The sequence below is a fragment of the Nyctibius grandis genome, chromosome 18 (genome assembly GCF_013368605.1).
Source record: "Nyctibius grandis isolate bNycGra1 chromosome 18, bNycGra1.pri, whole genome shotgun sequence".
NCBI classification, from domain to species: Eukaryota; Metazoa; Chordata; class Aves; order Nyctibiiformes; family Nyctibiidae; genus Nyctibius; species Nyctibius grandis.
In genome coordinates, this window is record NC_090675.1 from 6,472,986 (window position 1) to 6,491,388 (window position 18,403).

General features: G+C 45.2%; 1 protein-coding gene across 1 annotated transcript in view; it reads left to right on the forward strand.

Moving 5' to 3' along the window:
- Positions 1–18,403, forward strand: part of GALNT17 (polypeptide N-acetylgalactosaminyltransferase 17) — a 189,801-nt gene that overhangs the window by 75,203 nt on the left and 96,195 nt on the right. Inside the window, exons 4-5 of the mRNA XM_068415526.1 lie at positions 1,152–1,326; positions 2,305–2,502. Of these exons, the coding sequence (XP_068271627.1) occupies positions 1,152–1,326; positions 2,305–2,502 (373 nt within the window). The remainder of the gene's footprint in view (positions 1–1,151; positions 1,327–2,304; positions 2,503–18,403) is intronic.

Here is an 18,403-nt window from a genome sequence, read left to right on the forward strand (position 1 = left end):
TTTTTCTTTTTTCCTTTTTCTTTTTTTTTTCTTTTTTTCTTCTGGAGAGAGAGTGTGTCTGTGAAGGGTAGTAATCTATAATTTGGGGTCATGGACTTTATCTTAATTTTCTGCTGTCCTGGAGCCTCGTAAGGATAAAAGACATTCTCAAGAACTGCTTTCGTGGTGTTAAGAGCCCGTGTTGGCCCACACTGGTATTGCTTAGCTTTTATGGAGTACTTCTCAAGAACAGATCTTTGTGCATTTAACTGATGGCCAGGAAGGAAAAGGACCCGGGTTTCTGGCAGAGCACTAGTGCTTTTCCACATCATTGAAAAAATGTACTAGTACTTACCCCTTATTGTAACCTTTCATATTTCTCCATGTCCAAAGTCCTGCGTGTCTTTTATGCTCAATACTTGTAACTATGAAAAAGTTTAGTGCTGGTAACAACTGCAGGCTGACAGATCCATTATGTTATCAGCCGTACCATATATAGATGCTTAGACAACATAATTAAACCATCTGCAGTTTCCAGTGAACAGAAGATACATGGTGTGAGCATCTTCTGCATGAAGCCAAAAATCTTTCATCCTATCATAAAAGCAGGGGGAATTTCAACTCTTGTAGTGGCAAAACTTGGAAGACGTACAGCAAATGCCAAGACTGTAGTAGTGAGGCTGAATAAAAAGGATAGTGAAGCTCATACACAGTTTGATGTAGTTTAAGTACTTCAGATGGGTTTTGCAGCATTTCTAGAAATTTATTCAGCTAAAACCTCCGTCAGAAGCCTCCACAGAGCACTAGCGTTTGGTATCCACGGGTGACTTCTTTCTGTTCTTGCCTTTCAGTGGGGTGATACCCAGGTACTGTAAGGCAACCTAGCTGGCCTCTTGCTGCCCTTTGTCTCTAAAGATGGGCTCCTTAGCTGTCCAACAACAGCAATGTTTTTGTCAACCTTGAATTTCTTTGGTAAGGGTTGTGGTCAGTCCACCATCAGGTGGTCTTTTGCAGATCAGCATTGATTGACCCTAAATAGTTATATCCCTCCCAGTGGTGTTCAGAGATGTGTGGCTCCAGTAAGTTATGCTCGTATCTGTCAATAAAGTGGGTTTGTTTTAGGTGAAAACTGTTGCACCTTCTCAATGGGTTCTCTGGCACTTCTCCTCTAGAGGAACTGAAGGCACCGCTGGAAGAATACGTCAATAAACGGTACCCAGGGCTCGTGAAGGTGGTGCGGAACCAGAAGAGGGAAGGCCTTATCCGAGCTCGTATTGAAGGCTGGAAAGCTGCCACCGGCCAGATCACGGGATTTTTTGATGCCCACGTGGAGTTCACTGCCGGCTGGTAGGTGCTCAGCCTCAAGGTCTCAGTTACAGCGTGGGTGATGCATTAAACAAGGGACAGTCCATCATTTTTAAGGATGTGTTTACAAACAAGTCCACTTGCTTATTAGTCCTGTCTTCCTTCTGTACTGAATGGCCACTGATGAGACATGATGGGAGGATACAAGGAATATCTTCCCTTGCCCTTGTTTTCTGTAATCACTTTCTATTCCCTCCTTTTATGTCTGCTCTCCCACCCCCTGTTTATCTTTTACAGGTTGATTTCACATTCCCTTAGCCTTAAGTGATTTCTGTAAGTTTAAAAAAGCCCAGGCAGCAAGGGTTTGAAAGAGAAAGTGTTTCCTGCTTCCTTACCCTTTGCAGCTGGATCCCACTGGGGAAGGCTGGGAGGGTTTAGATTGATTTGTTTCTTCTGCAGCTAGGAGTAAGTGCAGAGGTGCAGAAGCAGCGAAAGGTGTTTCATAAGGATTTTTTTCAGAGAGATACAAAACGTGAATTCAGGTGGGTTAAGTTTGAGTTTAGATCATGAGAGGAGCCTGGGAGTGATTTTTGAATTTTTTTTCATCTGATCAAGTGTAAACAGTAAATGATCCGTGTTTAGAAAAGTGGAGGTGGAAGAAGCTAACTTGCATCTTAATTTGAACAGAGAGTAGTGTCCACAAGAAGAATGCTTTAGCAGCTGGAAACAGAGTTTTGCACAGAGGCTGGTGCGTTGCAATCTGGGGTCACTCGCTGACTCTGCGAGGAGCCTCGTGACAGTCTCTGGGCTCCTCAGGCTGGGTTTTGCTGTGTCTCTCTGAAGACCTGATGCCACTTGTGAATGAGAGCAGAGAGGGGTGCACATTATTCCCTTCTGTTAACAGAATGGTGACAAGAATGCCTGTTTTCTTACCCTCATTTTACGAAAGCTACAGTATCCGTCTGCAAATTATGGGAGAAATTAACAGTCTCTTCCTGTGCTTTTTTTTTTACCCCTCAGGGCTGAGCCAGTACTTTCACGAATTCAGGAAAATCGGAGAAGAGTCATTCTTCCCTCCATAGACAACATCAAGCAGGACAACTTTGAGGTGCAGCGTTACGAGAACTCTGCCCATGGGTACAGCTGGGAGCTGTGGTGCATGTACATCAGCCCCCCCAAGGACTGGTGGGATGCTGGGGACCCCTCGCTGCCCATCAGGTACGTCGCAGAGCCCGGGGGCCGCTCGCTCTCTGTCGGCGAGCTGCGATGAGGCAAGATGCAGAAAGATAAAGTGAGGAAGCCAGCTTAGAGGGGTTGGATGTAGTATTGTAACAGGAGCCAGCTCAGAGAGGCTGTGACACAAGCCAGGAAGGGTTTTGCTGGGGTGAAGGGGTTTGGAAAGGGGTATTATTCAGTAGCAATATACAAAAACACTGGGGAAGTATAGGAACTGTGTCTATTTGTACAGTCTTATGTTTTAACTGCATATGACAAAGTCACTTTACCTTAATTACAGCATTAAGTTTTTGCAAATTATAAGGAATGAGGTGATTATTCCTGTGTAATGAACTGAGCGTGAATTCATGAAACACAGCGCTGGTGTTTCTTGAATAAAAAGTACATCTCCTCTCGGGGCAGGCTTCATACAGAAGTATCTTAGGTTGTTCTAACACTTCAGCTTACACAGTCGGCAGCTCTGAGATGTTGCCCCAACCCCTCCGGACTTCAGGTGTGGGACAAGCCCATTTGGACCAAACAAAAGCAGGAGGGGAGGGAATAGCTCGGTGTGGGTGGGAGAGGGGGGGCTGCTCTGTGCGCAGAGGTCGATGATTTTCCCTTGACAGCCCCTAAATGTCAGAAGCGATGCTGTGGTCACGGGTGGTTTTCTGGGCAGGTGAATAGGATATATTGCTCCTAACTTGGTTGATATGGAGAAGGCTTGTCCTCAGGCGTATAATAGATGTATATGTGCAAATCCACGCCTGATCTGAATCCTGAACCAAAATATCTGTGCTTTGGTCAATGATATAATCCTTGGAAGCTGAAATTAGGTCTGTTCCCATTTACACAGAGACCTTTTTATTCTTGTGGGCTCCCTTGCTCCAGACAGCATATTCAGCCATCAGTGGAGGAATTGACAGTTTATTCTGGACAGGAATCAAGTCTTGGAGGAATAAGCAGTTATTTTAACCAAATGCAAGCTGCTGGACTTGTTAAAGGAGGGGCTGAATGGCTGGGGTGTACAGAAGGCAAAGCTGAGGAATTCAAAAGCCTTTACAAAGTGAGATGTGAGCAGTGTGGTGCTGACAGTCCCTACGGCAGTGTGACACCGGTGCCTCTGGAGGGTGATAAAAGTGGACCGTCTCTGTTGGGACAAGCCTTTCTCAGCCAGTGGATGTAAAAGTAAAGAAAGTGTTGCAGGAATAACATCTTTTATTAGACTAAGCTGCTGTAGCTGGGAGAAGCAGTCAGGCTTTGGGCTTATGGGATGTCCCCTGTGACTGCAGTGCCACCCCAGGAGTTTGCTGTGGTTCAGAGCTGTCAGGCACGGTGCATTGAGGAAACTGGACCCCTCCCAATACGACATTTAGATATATGGCATGGCCTTCTGTTGCATTGTCCTACAAGAACGTGGTTTGAATTTCAGTTTCAGTGTGCGTTGGGGAGGGCAAGCTGTGGCAGAGAGAGGCAGGGAGGGACAGGCTGCTTTGTGGAAGTTGGTGTTTGATGGTGGGAGAGATGAGAGGGAAAGAGGGAAGGGAGTGACTGAGGAGGAGAGCTATGGGGAGCTGAAGGGTTGGATGGCTGCGAAGAGGCAGAGTGGGGAGGTCAGCACCTAATGCAAGGAGGATATCCGTTTTTTAAGATGTAGCTTTGCGCCAGGTTCCCCAGATACGATCCAGTTTACAAATGCAGCTGTCAGAGCGAAGGAGTGCAAATGGAATCACATGGATGTTGGACGTTTACGTGTGTCTCCAGATCTACCAACACACTTTTTTTCCTTGGTTCAATGCTGAGAGCCAGCAGGTACTGCTGAGCTTCGAGTGAGTGCTGCCTGGAGGTTTGATGTACTTCTGATCTACTGCTATAGAAGTGACAGGTTTGCCATGGGAGTTGTCTTCTGTTGGGCAGCAGGTCATATTGGGTTGTTCTGGTGGATGTTTCTAAAATGTGGGCAGGATGCTGAGCATCATATTTCTGCATTTAAGCAGATTGCAAGCAGTTACTGCTACTATGTAGGCGGAGCTGGGAGGTGCGAGAGGTTTATCAGTCTGCTCTGGGGTTCCTGCAACCTTTCTGCACCAGTTGCATCTCCTTTTAGAGACAGAACCTTAGAGTGGGTGATGTCCCATGGCCCAACAGCACCTGCAGCCGCGTCATCCTGAGGGTCTGCCTGCTCAGCTCTTGGGCAGTGCTGAGTTGAACCATCAACGAATTAGAAATCAGAGCAGGCTTATAAAGACACTCAACTGGCAGCAACAAGAATGCATGTCGTGGTCATCCACTTTACTTTGTTAAAGGCACCTGTAATGTGGATGCTGCTGCTTGAGGCCAGGGTGGGTGGGAATGGGGGCGCAGGGGTTAAAGGGAGCCAGGGGAGGTTCAGGTTGGACATTACGAAGAATTTCTTCTCAGAAGGGATCATTAGACATTGGAACGGGCTGCCCAGGGAGGTGGTGGAGTCACCATCTCTGGATGTGTTTAAAAAAAGACTGGACATGGCACTTAGTGCCATGGTCTAGTTGATGTGGTGGTGTCAGGGCAATGGTTGGACTCGATGATCCCAGAGGGCTCTTCCAACCTGACTGATTCTGTGATTCTGTGAGCCAGGGTGGAAGGGCACTGCCTCCGAAGCATGCTCTGGGAAAGGGCTTCTGTAACAAACCCAGTAGGCTCCCAGCGATGTTAAATAATTAAGCAACTTACTAAAATAACATTGTTAATGTGCACTGGGGGAAGGATTATGAGAAAGATAAATGAGTAGTGTCCACAACAAAAAGCTAATGAAAAATACTGTCTCGTTGCATTATGTTGTGTAACCACATACAGACCAGAAATAAATGACTGCAGTTATTTTTTTGTCATATAATGCTATGAAAACTATGTGCTTTATGGCAATATTTGCATGAAAGGGATACTAGTGCACTGCTCCATGTAATTATGCATGGGATTAGAGGAAATTCTGAAATTATAGCATACAGAGGTACATTAGTTTTTTAGAGAGTTTTTTAGGATAAAAGAATGAGAGTGAAGTAAGGCAGTTTATTCCTTTTTTTTTGGTTTTGCTCTTCAGTGCATGGGGATTATGGCAGCCCCAAGAGAAGATCCCCTGCCCGGGAGGGGTGCTCCCCTGTGCTCGTGAGCCGCGGCGTGTCGGCCCCTACCAAATACTCGGCAGCGGAGACTGCAGACAGACAGCTGTGTGAATACGTTTGGAGGCAATTTTCTCTTATGGATAATTCACAAGATATAATTATCCAGGCAAAGAGAGCTGATGGCATGAAACCCATCTAAAATATGGCCCAGTCTCAAACTGGCTCCAGGCTCCTGCTTTATCCAATAATTTCCCTGCAAGAAATAGGGATCTGCCTTCTCATGATCTCCAAGAATGGTTCGTTTCCCACCTGGCACAGCGTGAGGGTTTTTTTTAGTCTTCTTGGGACCTGGAGCCTGTCCGATGCTGCAGCTCTGGGGGGCTGTGAACCTCAATGCCAGCAGTTTCCTGCCTGACTTATTTAATTCATGATGCATCAGATTTTGTCAAAAAGCAGCTTTGGAGAAATTGCTGATATCTGGAAGATTTATGGCTAGATGTGCTGATTGCGCTTCAGTTGCAAGACTCATGATTTATAATTACATATGTGAGATATCGATGGCTCCAGGGGTCTGATTCAGGAAAACAATTAAATGCAGTCTTGCATCTGTGTCTCTTCACGAAGCCAAGCAAGCAGATAGTGCGTATTAAGCAGCCCTGAGGATGAGGGACACTTACCTGAGCACAGAAATTGGGGTTGTCACACTTTTCTGCTGGCAGTAGTTCCCATAACCCACCAGAGAGAAAAGAAACTTGAATTGTTGCTGCTTGGTTTGTAAGTCCGTCAACAGCAGTGTGACCCCACTAGTCCCAAACGGTAGATTATTTAGAATATAATGTGTTTCTTGACTTTCTCTTTGTATTTTCCACACATGGCTGGGTGGATCGGTTGAGTCCAAGAGGCAAAAGCACTGCTGAATAGCTCCATTAGTTAGCAGTGCCCCGTCATGTGTTGGGGCTGAAGGAGAAGTCCTCGGGTGACTCCAGAGATGACAAAGAAGCCTCTTTCCAAGCAGGCAGAGCATGGGATGCCAGCTGGGAACCAGCTAGCAGGTTAAATTGCACTTTGGATGGGGCTTTGCTGCGGCTGTTTTATGTGGTACTTAATCTTTACTGGTGTTGGAAGACAAAAGCTCATTTAATTAGTAGTAAGATCACTGTGAGGAGGAAATAGGTTTTGGGAGTTATGGATTGTAAAAGAATAGAAAGGCTGTTAGGTTTGGGTTTTTTTAAAGACGAAAATAATTTGAATTAACCCACCCAATTACCTGTTATCTCAGGCTCACAAATGCTTATGGATTTGCTGTTGCAACGTACCTATGAAAGCGCGAACTCTCATCCCGGTTGTGTAAATGATGCAGAGGTCAAGAGGGAAAAAAACAGAGGGCTTTTAGGTTATTGAATACGACACATGAGTGGAGAGAAAGTGTCCAATTCTACTACTTAACAAAAGGCTTGTGGTGTTTAATATACCCCGTCCTCTCAGTCATAGACTGCAAATGGTGTTGAGGTCTCCCACTTTGGTTGCTGTGCATTTCACTTGCAATAAGACCGTAGGGATTTGTGGTGATATTATTATTATATATATTTTTATATATATATTTTTTTTAAATTCCACAAACCACTAGATATTGCTTTTCCTGAGTGCTTCCAGCAGCCATCATCCCACGATGGCTTTCAAAAGCACAAAAACTTGCTGTTTTCTTTATTTGAATTAAATAAATGGTGTGTTCTTTCCTCTTTCAGTCTAACCACTGAGACTTCTTCCACGCAGCTCTTACAGCCTGAAACTTTTGTCCACGCAGGACATGCACAAACCTTGAAATAGCCATAGAAGTGAAACAGTTCTCAGGAATAACCTCCACGGCCACGCAGAATAATGCAAGTGGATCTTCATGTCTGGGACAACTTGGTCCTGTAGCACAACCACACCTTTGCAGGGATTAGCATGTTATGGCAGCCCATCAAAAGCTCAACATTTAGCTTTAGACAGGCTTGCTGAAACTATTATAAATATCTTCAGCACCGTTTGAGTGCTCAGTGTGACAGTTTATCAGAAGGCATTTAGCAACTCAGAGATGTTGCAGGCTGTTAAACATGGGTGACATGTGAGGAAAGGGCAGAATGTCAGGGATTATTTTCTGGGTTTCTCTTGGTTTGTTTTGAAAAATCCCAAACTCCCTAGAAAACCGTTCGTACAAAATGCTGCGTATTTTTAAAATTAATGCTTCCTGGCTTTAACTAGTGTCTACAAACTGCAGGAAAATTCCCATTTCTTAATGAAGACGGTTGTAAGATGTTCTCACTCTTCTGGTGTAGCTGCTTTGGAAGTCAAGGGGAAAGCTGATTTCCGTAGGAGCCAGATGGATGATCATGATAATGTGGGTTTGGAAACCTCACCTGGTATGTCTGAGAAGATACTTGTGTGCAGGTGTTTGCTTAGAGGGATCGGATGTGTGTGAATGTCGCAACAGCTGCAGAATGCTTACGGAGCTCTTTAATAGCTTCCTATAAAATTTGAATCAAACGCCAAGATAAAATAATGGCGCTGGTGATCAGTCTCAGTCTCTAAAGCCACGTTTCATAAGCAGCCCAAAGAAAGCAAAGCTCTGTGTTGACCACCCAAATGCTTTCTGTTCCTTGAAGTCCGAGTATTTGCCTTTGTATTTTTAAAGCTTTGCATAGGAGAAGTATTTTGATTAAAAAGAAAAAAAAAAGCATGATCCTGATTTAAAAAAAAAATATAAAATAAATACTTGAACTGACAGAACTTTTAATCTGAGCCCAAGTCACAAAAACAGCCTTCACTGATGTCAAAGTTGCTTTAGAAAAGGAAAGAGTAAACAGGATTTGGCCTTTAATTTGTGAAGGGTTTTGAATTTTCAGAGGCATTAAAGAGACACAAAAGATGGGTATTGAATTATTTAACAATTGATACTAAAATTAAGTTTCAGTCAGCCTATTTTCACTGAAATAATCTTCTGAATAAAAACAAAACAATCTGGGGCAACACCAATACACAGAGCTCGTATCCTGCTGACTGAATTGTTTCAAAGTAGTCCATGAAGTGGTTTTGCAAGTCAAAGCCAAATGGAGCCTTGTCTGTGGTCTGTTCACACTTCCCTGAGGAGAAAGCGGCCGTTGATGGATTATACAAACGTCTTTTCTCTCTAAATCCGAAAGCGAGGGGAAAATATGCAAAAAGGAGTTGGGGGAATTTGGCGCTTTGAATTTCTTTTTTCTTTGGCAGATGGCATTTCAGTGATTTATTGGCCAAACCCAATCTATTCTCATTAAGAAGCAAGTATTTAATGACTTTGGAGGTGAGTATTCAAAGCAAAGAAGTGATAATCGAGCCGATTGCTCTCAGTGACAAAATATAGCAGCCCTTCATCGAACAGACTTAAAAGAGTGTTTGAGAGCAAGTGCTAAGGGCTATGATTTTCTTTCGTGTGCACTTTAATTCACTGTCCTTTTCAGTCAGTGGCGCATAAATGGGCATAGTTTAAATTAAAGGAAAAATAGATCTTTATTATCATATCCATTGATTGAAGCAGTAAGTGGTTGATGCCTGGGAGCTCCCAGCTGCCTCTGCTTGGGAGCACGGGAGGCTTTTATAAACTATCTCGCTGTCTCCCTGCCCAGAGCACCGACTCACTGCTCTGTGTTGGATAGTCTAAATTAAATCTTCTCGAGATTAAATCTCTAAATGCTTTCAGCTTGCTTGTAAAACACATGGGTGCGAGCAGCAGGCTTGCGCATCGCGTGTTTAATGGGCAAAACGTCTCTTGGGGGTTGTCCATTAAAGCCTGGCTTGGCAGGCACGGAGCACACGGCTGCGGTCGCGTCTCGGCGCGCTCGCTTCGGCTGTCTGTGGCAGTCGCAAGCGCCCGGTCTCTGCGCTGGCCAGCCCAGCCAGCCGTAGCCGCCTCTCTCCATCCCGGGTTTCTAGTGCAAACACACAGATTTGGAAATCCGCAAGTGGAAAAAGCTGTAGAAGGGCAGTTTTGTGAGTTCTAATGGTTTTGCTGCTGTCACTTGTTTAGGTCACCGCTGAACCTGTCTGTACGTGGTTTTCTGAAAATTTAGCTCTTTTATTGTAAAATTCTAGCATTTCGATTTGATTTCTTAGAGCTTCTAGGGGAAGTTGGAGATAACTTTGCCAGTTGGGCTGTGTGGTGGCTTTTTACTTTGCAATGGGATAGGATCAAGACGGACCTCCTTGCGCAGGGCAGCAGACCCCTGCCTGCTGCCGTGGCTGTGGCATGTGTTCAGTGGGTCCAGGCTAGTGGGCTGGTGTGGACCAGCAGCTCCAGAAATGAATGTTGTTGGATCTTGAGGACCTCAGTGATACCTTACCAGAAGGACATCTGGTAAGGTAAAAGTCACCTAGGGAATAAGAGGAATGATAAGGTGGCAGAGCATAGCTGTATGTAGGGTGTGATTTGGTGGCAGCAGAGAGGAGTGGCTCTGCGGATGGCCTGGCATGCGTGATCGATGTCCTGGCTGCCAGCTCTCTCCAGTCAATCACTGCTTACTCTGAAGACAGGACTTCCCGAGGAGGATTTGTTTTACAGTCAGTTCATGCCCGGATCAAGCAGTAGCTTTGAGAGCGCTATTAGTTAGGTGCAGGCTTGGTCTTTACAGGCACTGCTGTTCTCCATGGTGGGCTGTGCACACGCGTCCTACGGATGCAAGAATCGCTGCTGAACACTGAGCTTTGAAAGAGACGGCTTGTCACCAGAACACAGTCCCCACGGCCCCATCATTTGTCACGGGAAGTGACACATCAGAGAAGCTCAAACTTCAAAGTGAGCATCACAGGTCGGAATTAAGAAGAGTGTTTCAGGCTTTGACTAGAGGCTGGCCGTTGGGTTCCTGAAGGAGGCACGGCACTCCAGGGTGGTGATCCTCCTCCCCCATACCTGCAGGTGCACCCACCCTTTCCCCACCTCCTGGTCTTTGGGGAAGAAGAACTGAAAAGTAGGTATTTGCTGCTTTCTGCAGCCAGGCTGGCCCTTGATGGAGTTATGTGCGTTGGGCTCCTTCAAAGAACAGGTTGAGGAGTGGCAGACAATATTGTTGCCAATGATTTTTTTTGCATTCATATGTAAATGAAAACATATCTGAACATGTTTTAGTTGCTTTTTTATGAGGCTCCAGAGTGCAGCTCTCATCAGCACCTCTAAATGACCGTGTGTAGCGACTGCCTGATGTGTGGTTTTGCGCTGTGGATGGAGAGGCTGCCTCCCTGCACGAGCGCTGCTGGCTTGCGAAGCCCTGCTGTGCTACAGCATTTGTAGGAACTTTATGGATGAGCATCAGCTCTGCTGATCCTAAAGAGTTTGGTGAGGCGTGGGATCATCACTGCTCCCACTTCCCCCACCCATAAGCCCCACAGATTCGGCTCATGTATTTGAATCCCATGTGGAGGGAGGATGGGGTGGGGACAGGTCCTCACAGCTCATTAAGATTTCTGGGGTCCCCAAATCAGAACCCTCCTGTGCTTCCAGTCCCAGGAGGATCCGAGGAGAGCAAAAGACTGTTCCGGGATAAACGGGAGGCTGGGAGCAGAGTTTGCTCTGATGAGCTCTCTGGAGGAGTCTCTGCCTCGACACGACGGTTGAGGAAGGCTGATGTCTCTGTGCTGGGCACCGTGGTGTTTAATGAACACCTTTCTCAGATAGTGGTTGCCTTGTAGCTGCTCCATTCCTCAGAAGACAAGCAGGTACTTGCTAACGAGCAGTCAGGTTGGGGTTGTTCTTAGCTTGAACTCACTCATGCTTGCTTTGCTCTGATTAATGCCTGGGCAAACTCACCTCTTTTTGGGGAGGAGAGAGGGAAACTGGTTCAAGCCTTCCGCATTGAAGCAAAGAAATTGGCTGTCTGTAAGGAGGGCTGGAGGCTGGGCTCTGCACTGGCCTTGTCTGCCCTGGGGGGAGCAGACCTGGGCCTGCCCTGCAGCCCGTCCCCTCCTTTTTAGTCCTGTCTTTAAATGTACAAGCGTGGAGGCAGTAGTAATAGTCTGGCGTGACGTCTCTATTAACCAGCACAGCCTGTAGCACTGGCTGATAGCACAGCATCACGGCTCGAACGCCAGCGTAGCGTGTCCTCCTCCTTCCTTATCCTTGCTGTCATTCTCTGTGGTTTCCTTTCAGGAAAAAATTATTTGGGGGAATAAAAAAAAAAAAGACATGAAATATTTAAGCGAACAGCTGTCAGCGGCTTTGCATGGTGCCATAAGACCTCAGTTTTGTACTTGAAGCAAGGTGGTCTGTCTGGATGGGAGAACTGGGCTGAAGAGGAGATTTTGGTGCTGGGAGAAGGTGGGCATCCTGGCTTGGCACAGGTGGGCTGCTCCATGGTGGTCATCCTGCATCTGGATCAGCCTCTAGAGAGGTTCATCACTCCCTGGAGAGAGGGAGCGTCAGGTTTGCTGGTCTTTGTGAATTCTTCCCAAAGTCAGTGCTTGGAGATGCTTCGAAAGAGCTCTTTCCTCTGCTAAGCATTAGATTGATGTCTATAAAGTCCGCTCTGTTACCATCGCTGCCGCCACCACCACAGCTCTATTTTTCTTTGCAATTAGAAAAGCCATCAATCATTTTCACTAATGTGCACCTTATAATTGCCTTCTCACGCTCCCCGTTCGTGTCGATTTTCTTGTCAAGTCCAGCCCGGGGAGAAAAGAGCATCTGACAGGTTTCCCAGAGCTCGGCAGAGATTCTCCACAAATGCAGTTTCCACATGGGATTTAGCAACCATGTGAGTCTGTGTTTCTGGCTCCTTTTTTAGGGGAAAAAATTGGGGTTTTTTTCCTATTACAATGATGGAAATTTTTCTTTAGGTGTAGGAAGTCTGCTAAGGCAGGCTGCCAAGAAGCAGTCTTGTGAAATCCTCCCAGTATGAACTTTATGCAGGCAGAAAAACAAAAGAGCTGGAGAACTGCAGGTTCCAGGGGAGATGCCACTTCGGGTTTGGAAACTGGTACCAGTTCTGAGTGGGACTGGACTTGGACCATTGAACGTGTCAAGAACATTTGTGACAAAAACGGAGGAAGAGGCAAAGGCTGGCGCTAAGAAAGGGTTTGGGGATGCAGCTGGTTATATTTTTCTCTAAGTTTAGAGGGAATTTGGAAGTTCCCTGGTGCTCGGTGGGCTGCGCGCACTGGAAGAGACAATAAGGCAGATTTTGGTGAGAAGCTGTTCAGAGTAATTCATGCAGCAAAATGGGTGTGTTAAAAACTGCTCTTACCTGCATGTATTTGCATTTCATAGAAAGATCAAATGGTTGGTCATGACAGTGAGTACTGCCGTTATAGCGTTAATTATCTCACATTGAAAAGCGGGCATTAATTTGCTTTAAAATGAAGGATGAAGGAGCTGAGAGTAGTTCCTCTGAATATTATTCTCTCTTCTCAGCATAGCTGCGACTTTCACAATGACTTGGGATGTCTCATTGCATTTCCTTCTTTTTTTGGTGAGGGAATGGGACGTGAACACCTACTAACCAGTGCTGTATCAACCCAGTGTTTAGGCTTCTCTTCTTGCTTCAGTGGACACCTCTGTGGGTATAATCTCAGAAGCAGGCTGGAAATACAGGGAAGAAACAAACCGCACAAGCACTGGGGTTTGTCTTCTCTCTTTGTCCGCAGGCATCTGCACTTGTATGTGGGCAGTCATGAGTTTGGACACCATTTCTGAGAGAACAAAAGATAAAATCTGTTTTTCTTTTTGATGACAAGGTTTGATGAAGGTATTTCACCTTCCTCTGAGTGGATTCCAGGATCTAGGTCTGTCTGATGTACATGATATTTTATTTTCTTCGCGTTGTGAAGAGCTCTGTCCACTGGTCAATAAATGTAACATTTCCACTGTAATATTTCTGCTGGAAGAAAATGTGGTTGTAAGGAGAGAAAAGCACACAATATGCGGTATTACTTACTGATGGGGAGCTGAGCTCTCACTGAAGGATGCTGTAAAAATAAAGAGGAAAGTGGAAGGAGAGGAGAGATTCCAGTTACTTTTGGAACAGAAATGAGGAGATGGGGGAAGCAGATGGCTGGCTTGCTGCTGGCCATGGTGGATTGTTCCAGCTGGTTTTGGGTTGGGGACTTGCAGTTATTGCCAAGGAAAATCACTTGGGCATTTGTGAAGACAAGAATAATAAAGGATTAATAGTTTTACTGGACTGTGGCACCAGGCTGATGGCCTCTTCGCATCTGGGACAGCGAAGCAGCGATCAGAAGGGGCTCTTAATGCTGCATGCGGTAAAATACTGACGGTCGAGGTTTCTAGGGAGGTCTTGACGTAAACCGGGGAGCTCTGCAGACCTATTAGTTATCAGGGCTGTACAATAGAGGCACATTTTCCATTTTAGCAAGGAATAGTCTTGCAGAAGGACAATGTAGTATGACTGCTTTTTTTTCCAGTGAGAAGTCCTTCTCTTGCTGATTTATGGCTAGCTTAGTCAAGAAATTCTTTCATGCCTAGTAAAATGGGTTCGTTTTTAACTGCGAGGGAGCATTTTCTTCTTATACAGTAGTTTCTTTTTGTGCTCTTGCGAAATAGACTTTAATATAGAAATAAATCATCAGAGCATTACTAAAGTAAAAATAAGTATAAAACCAGACAGTGCTGCCAAGCCAAGGTTAAACCTGGATCAGGAGATCAGATTATGGTTGCATTAGTCTTTCCTCCCACTCTTTGCTTAATTTGGTACTTAAATGAACTTAATAACCATTTCGAAGATATGTACACCCAGCTGCTTTGAAGAGCAGTCTCCTGGTCCTCATGTTCTTATTTTGGGTCACGCGCATCATTGCACTAATGTGCTATAGCTGTACTCCTAGATGCCACAATTTATTTGGATGCAAAAGAATTACTCTTGCTTGGAGCAGAGATTAACATCAAGTTTACCTATTTTCTCTGTAAAGCAGCAGAAGAAAAGGAAGCATTTTCAGTCTATTGGCAGGTTTGCGGTTGATTTTGTTTCCTCTCCTATCTGTCCCCTGGCTCACTTTTAAAGTGTTGGATTGACAACATCATTAGGAGGAAACTTGCCACCACTAACAGGCAACTTGGCACTTAACGGTCATAAGGGACAAATTGGCAAAGGTATAAAGGTGCCTGATGATTTACTGGTGCTGTAGGGGGTTTATAAAAATCTGTCCAGAGTATGTTTTATTCCTCACAATCAGTCTAACCCAAGAGACCTGAGCTGGTGTTTCAAACAGCCTTGCATTTCAGAAACATGTTGTGCCTTTCAAAGGCTCATCTTTACTTACTCTGCACCTCCATTCCCATCCGTTAAGTGAAGGTGATGATATTTTCTTTCTGCTTTTCCTCATCCTTTTACTGAAAGTGCAATATGGCAAAATACTCGAGCATGTTCTTAACCTGAAGAACTAAAACAGGAATGTTTAAATGGTGCTAAATGCGATACATGGCAAAAAAAAATACTTTGCTGAATCCTGGCTACTATTTGTGATGGCTTCTGTACAGGTCTTTCTGCCTTTTGCTGTAATCTCGATCAATTGTCTAGATGCCATTGCTAAACAAATGAGATTATAATTAGCATAGCAACATCAGAGGAGGTTGATTTTCCATCTGTAATAAGGATGATGATAATTAAACATGCATGACCTCATTGGATTGAATATGAATCAGTTAAAGCTTGTTGGGAATTCTTTTTCTCCTGTGAATTTTTTCAGAGAAAGCAAGAATAATATAACAAGTCCTAATGAAAAGCAATTGGGCCAATTTGCACCCTCAGTATTAAAAAATGGAAACATTGTGAGATTCTTCAGGGGTGGCATATTTAATTGTACCTCCCCACCCTGCCCCAGCCTTGTGTAAATGTCCATTTTGATGAAGTCTTTCATTTGGGGGGAAAAAAAAAGTTAAAAACTTTTCAGCTGTTTCCAACACTGTTTAGCAAAGCTCAGATCAAACACATGCAAATGCTTCCTGAGTGTGTGTCCAGGGAGGCATATTCCACAGGTGCTGTGGCCAACAGGGCGCATAAATTAGTTTTATAACACATTTTAATTTCCTGTGCATAAGTGAACACCACACTGGAGCAGTTTATTTTCAAGGAAAATTATTTATTAAAGGCAAACTGCGGAGATGAAACGAAAAGGGAATTAAAATTGGAAGCCCAGGTTTGGTGCCCCAGAAAGGAGCTGGTGATGCGCTTACCCCCAGCCCGAGCAGTAGGACCCGAGAGGGCTCCTCTGGAGCACAGGTGGGAAAGCATTGGGTTGAATTCCTTCTTTTTGGCATTTTTCAAAAATGAAATTTCAGTGGTGCTGTAGCGGTTGCAGCCAAACTTGCCCAGGGCTTTTGGTTTTGCTTTTTGAGAGCTGTATGAAACCTCTTGACTGGCAGGAAGATGCAACCTGGTTCAGTTCAGCGCAGTGACCTGAAAAATGGGAAACCAAAGCTTGCGTAGTCCCAGGTCAGTGTTGAGCATTTTGGGATATGCTTCCAGGCCCTTCGGTTAGAACTCTTCTAATCTGTATAATTTATCAAACATGAGAAGGGGTTGGAAGCAAAATGAAGTAACTCTGATGCTGTGGTGAAGATGCACAGGGCATGGTCTGGATTCAGCTGCTGCTTTCCCTTTTTGATGTCCTGGTTGAATATCCTGAACAACAAGATAGTCAGTGTGTTTGCTCTGGGATAGTGTTGTCCTTTGGTCATTTTTCCCCCCTTCCCCAGGAAAAAAAAAAATCCCACTGTGTCCAGCGAAGAATAAAAACAGATGCTGAAATCTTTATTTTTTCTCCTCTTTTGAAAGAGTTTTGTTTCTTGACTATCCCCATTACTGGGGGTAATAAGGAGTGTGTGGTGGGAGGTAGCTCCTTAAAATCTAGATACGGTCCCTTGTGCTGGTTGGGGTTTGGCACTTGACTGCACGTGTGATGGGGACATTTGTGATTCCCATTCTCAGATTGCCTCATATCTGATAAATAACTGTAGCACAGTGCTGTGTCTATGTGGGTAATAGCCCTAACCATGGTTTAAGCCATGCATTGTCTCGCTTGAGCACGTATAATGTGTGACAAAATAGTGTTGTGGCTTTTGTTTTAAAACATCAATTTAATCTTACATGTTTTCCAGATGGATTTTTTGGTCTGTCATTGGCATTTTCTGTGAACATGGAGAACTGTTTCTGAGGCAAGATGCATCTCTGATAGCATCAAAGAAATAACATCTCTTAGACAGCAAATCCTGGGTTTCATTTTCATCTCATCCTTGCTTTGTCTTCTTTAGGCTTCATTTCTGCAAGATGGGGCAGTTATAACCAAACACGATGGGTGTCTTTTCTTTTATCTGTGTAGACTTGGCTAAAAATGCAGAAACTGCTCTCCAGAGGTAGCAAATAAAAGGGGTTACTGGGGGTGCAGAAATCGCCACTGGCTGAGTTCAGATGAAGGCAGCATAAAACGTTGAATCACTCTGTTTCAAACAGTCGTGCTGCCTTTCCATGTGCCCCCATCTGCTTTCTTCTTTCATTTGGCCGTGAAGCTGCACATAAGGCAGCTCTTCCCAGTGACTTTCCAATGGGGAAGAATACTTCCAAGTTTCCTTTAGGAAATTTCTGCCCAATGTTTTTCATCACACACCATGTGAGTTGTTAATGTAAACACCTTGGGTTCAAATCCAGCCCCGTATAAGCAGCGGGGTTGTGTGCGTGCTCAGGACGCAGGGATGTGGGGTTTCACTGTAGCACCGTGGTATTTTCTGAGCTAATGCACAGTTTTAGGGGGGAAAGGGTAACGAGGAGCAAAGAAGGTATTTTACTAACTGTCTGCTCCTCATCACGTGGATCTCTGATGTATGTGGAAGAAGGATTTGTCGACGGAGCAGCTCCTTCATCAGTCCCTGGGGGCTCAGTATCTGCTGCCATCCCCTACATGCGGGGCAGGGCCCCTCTTGTCTGCGCTCTTGGCCTCTGCACAGAGGTTCTGTGGCCAAGGGGGAATGCCTGGTGGGGTGAGCACATCTTCCATCCGGTTCCTTGGTCTGACAGCAGGGAAAAAGCTTCCTCTGGTTGTGTCCATCCGCTTCGCTGTTGTCTCATGTTATCCTGGCCCAGGCTGCCTGGAGAAGCTGTGGCTGCCCCCTCCCTGGCAGTGTTTAAGGCCAGGTTGGATGGGGCTTGGAGCAACGTGGTCTAGAGGAAAGGACTCCCTGCCCATGGCAGGGGGGTTGGAACTGGACAATCTTTAAGGTCCCTTCCAACCCAAACCATTCTGTGATTCTATCCTCAGGGCAGTAGGTAAATACCCCAACCCGGACTGGGTTGCTGCCATCATGTGTGAACTGCTGAGTGTCTCTTGTTGGTGGCCTCTGGAATGGAGAAGACCAGAGTTGACTCATGAGAGAAGATTTGCAGTGCTGGTGGTTAGGAGGGGGAGAAAAACACTTTTTAACTTGCAAGCTGAATAAGCATTGCTGCAGGAGTTGCAGCGGGACAGCGGATGTTGCATGGTGCCAGGTGTCCTTGTCATCACACCGCTTTGCTCTTGGAAGAGGAAGTTAAACGTGTACGTTTGAAGTGGGTGTTTATAAAACATAACGAATTTCATTAGAGTTGAGGGCTATGTTGGGCTGGAGGTAGCAGCCTGATCAAAAGGAAGAGGTTTAACATCCGAACCTCTTACTGTTCATTAGGACAAATCTTGGAAGGAAGTTCTCTCTTTTGCCTCTTAATTGCACAATCAAGGCCAGTATCAAAAAGGCAGGATGCGAGGGACTGCTGCTGCCCAAGATGCTGTTATAATTAGAGTTGTCCCTGAAC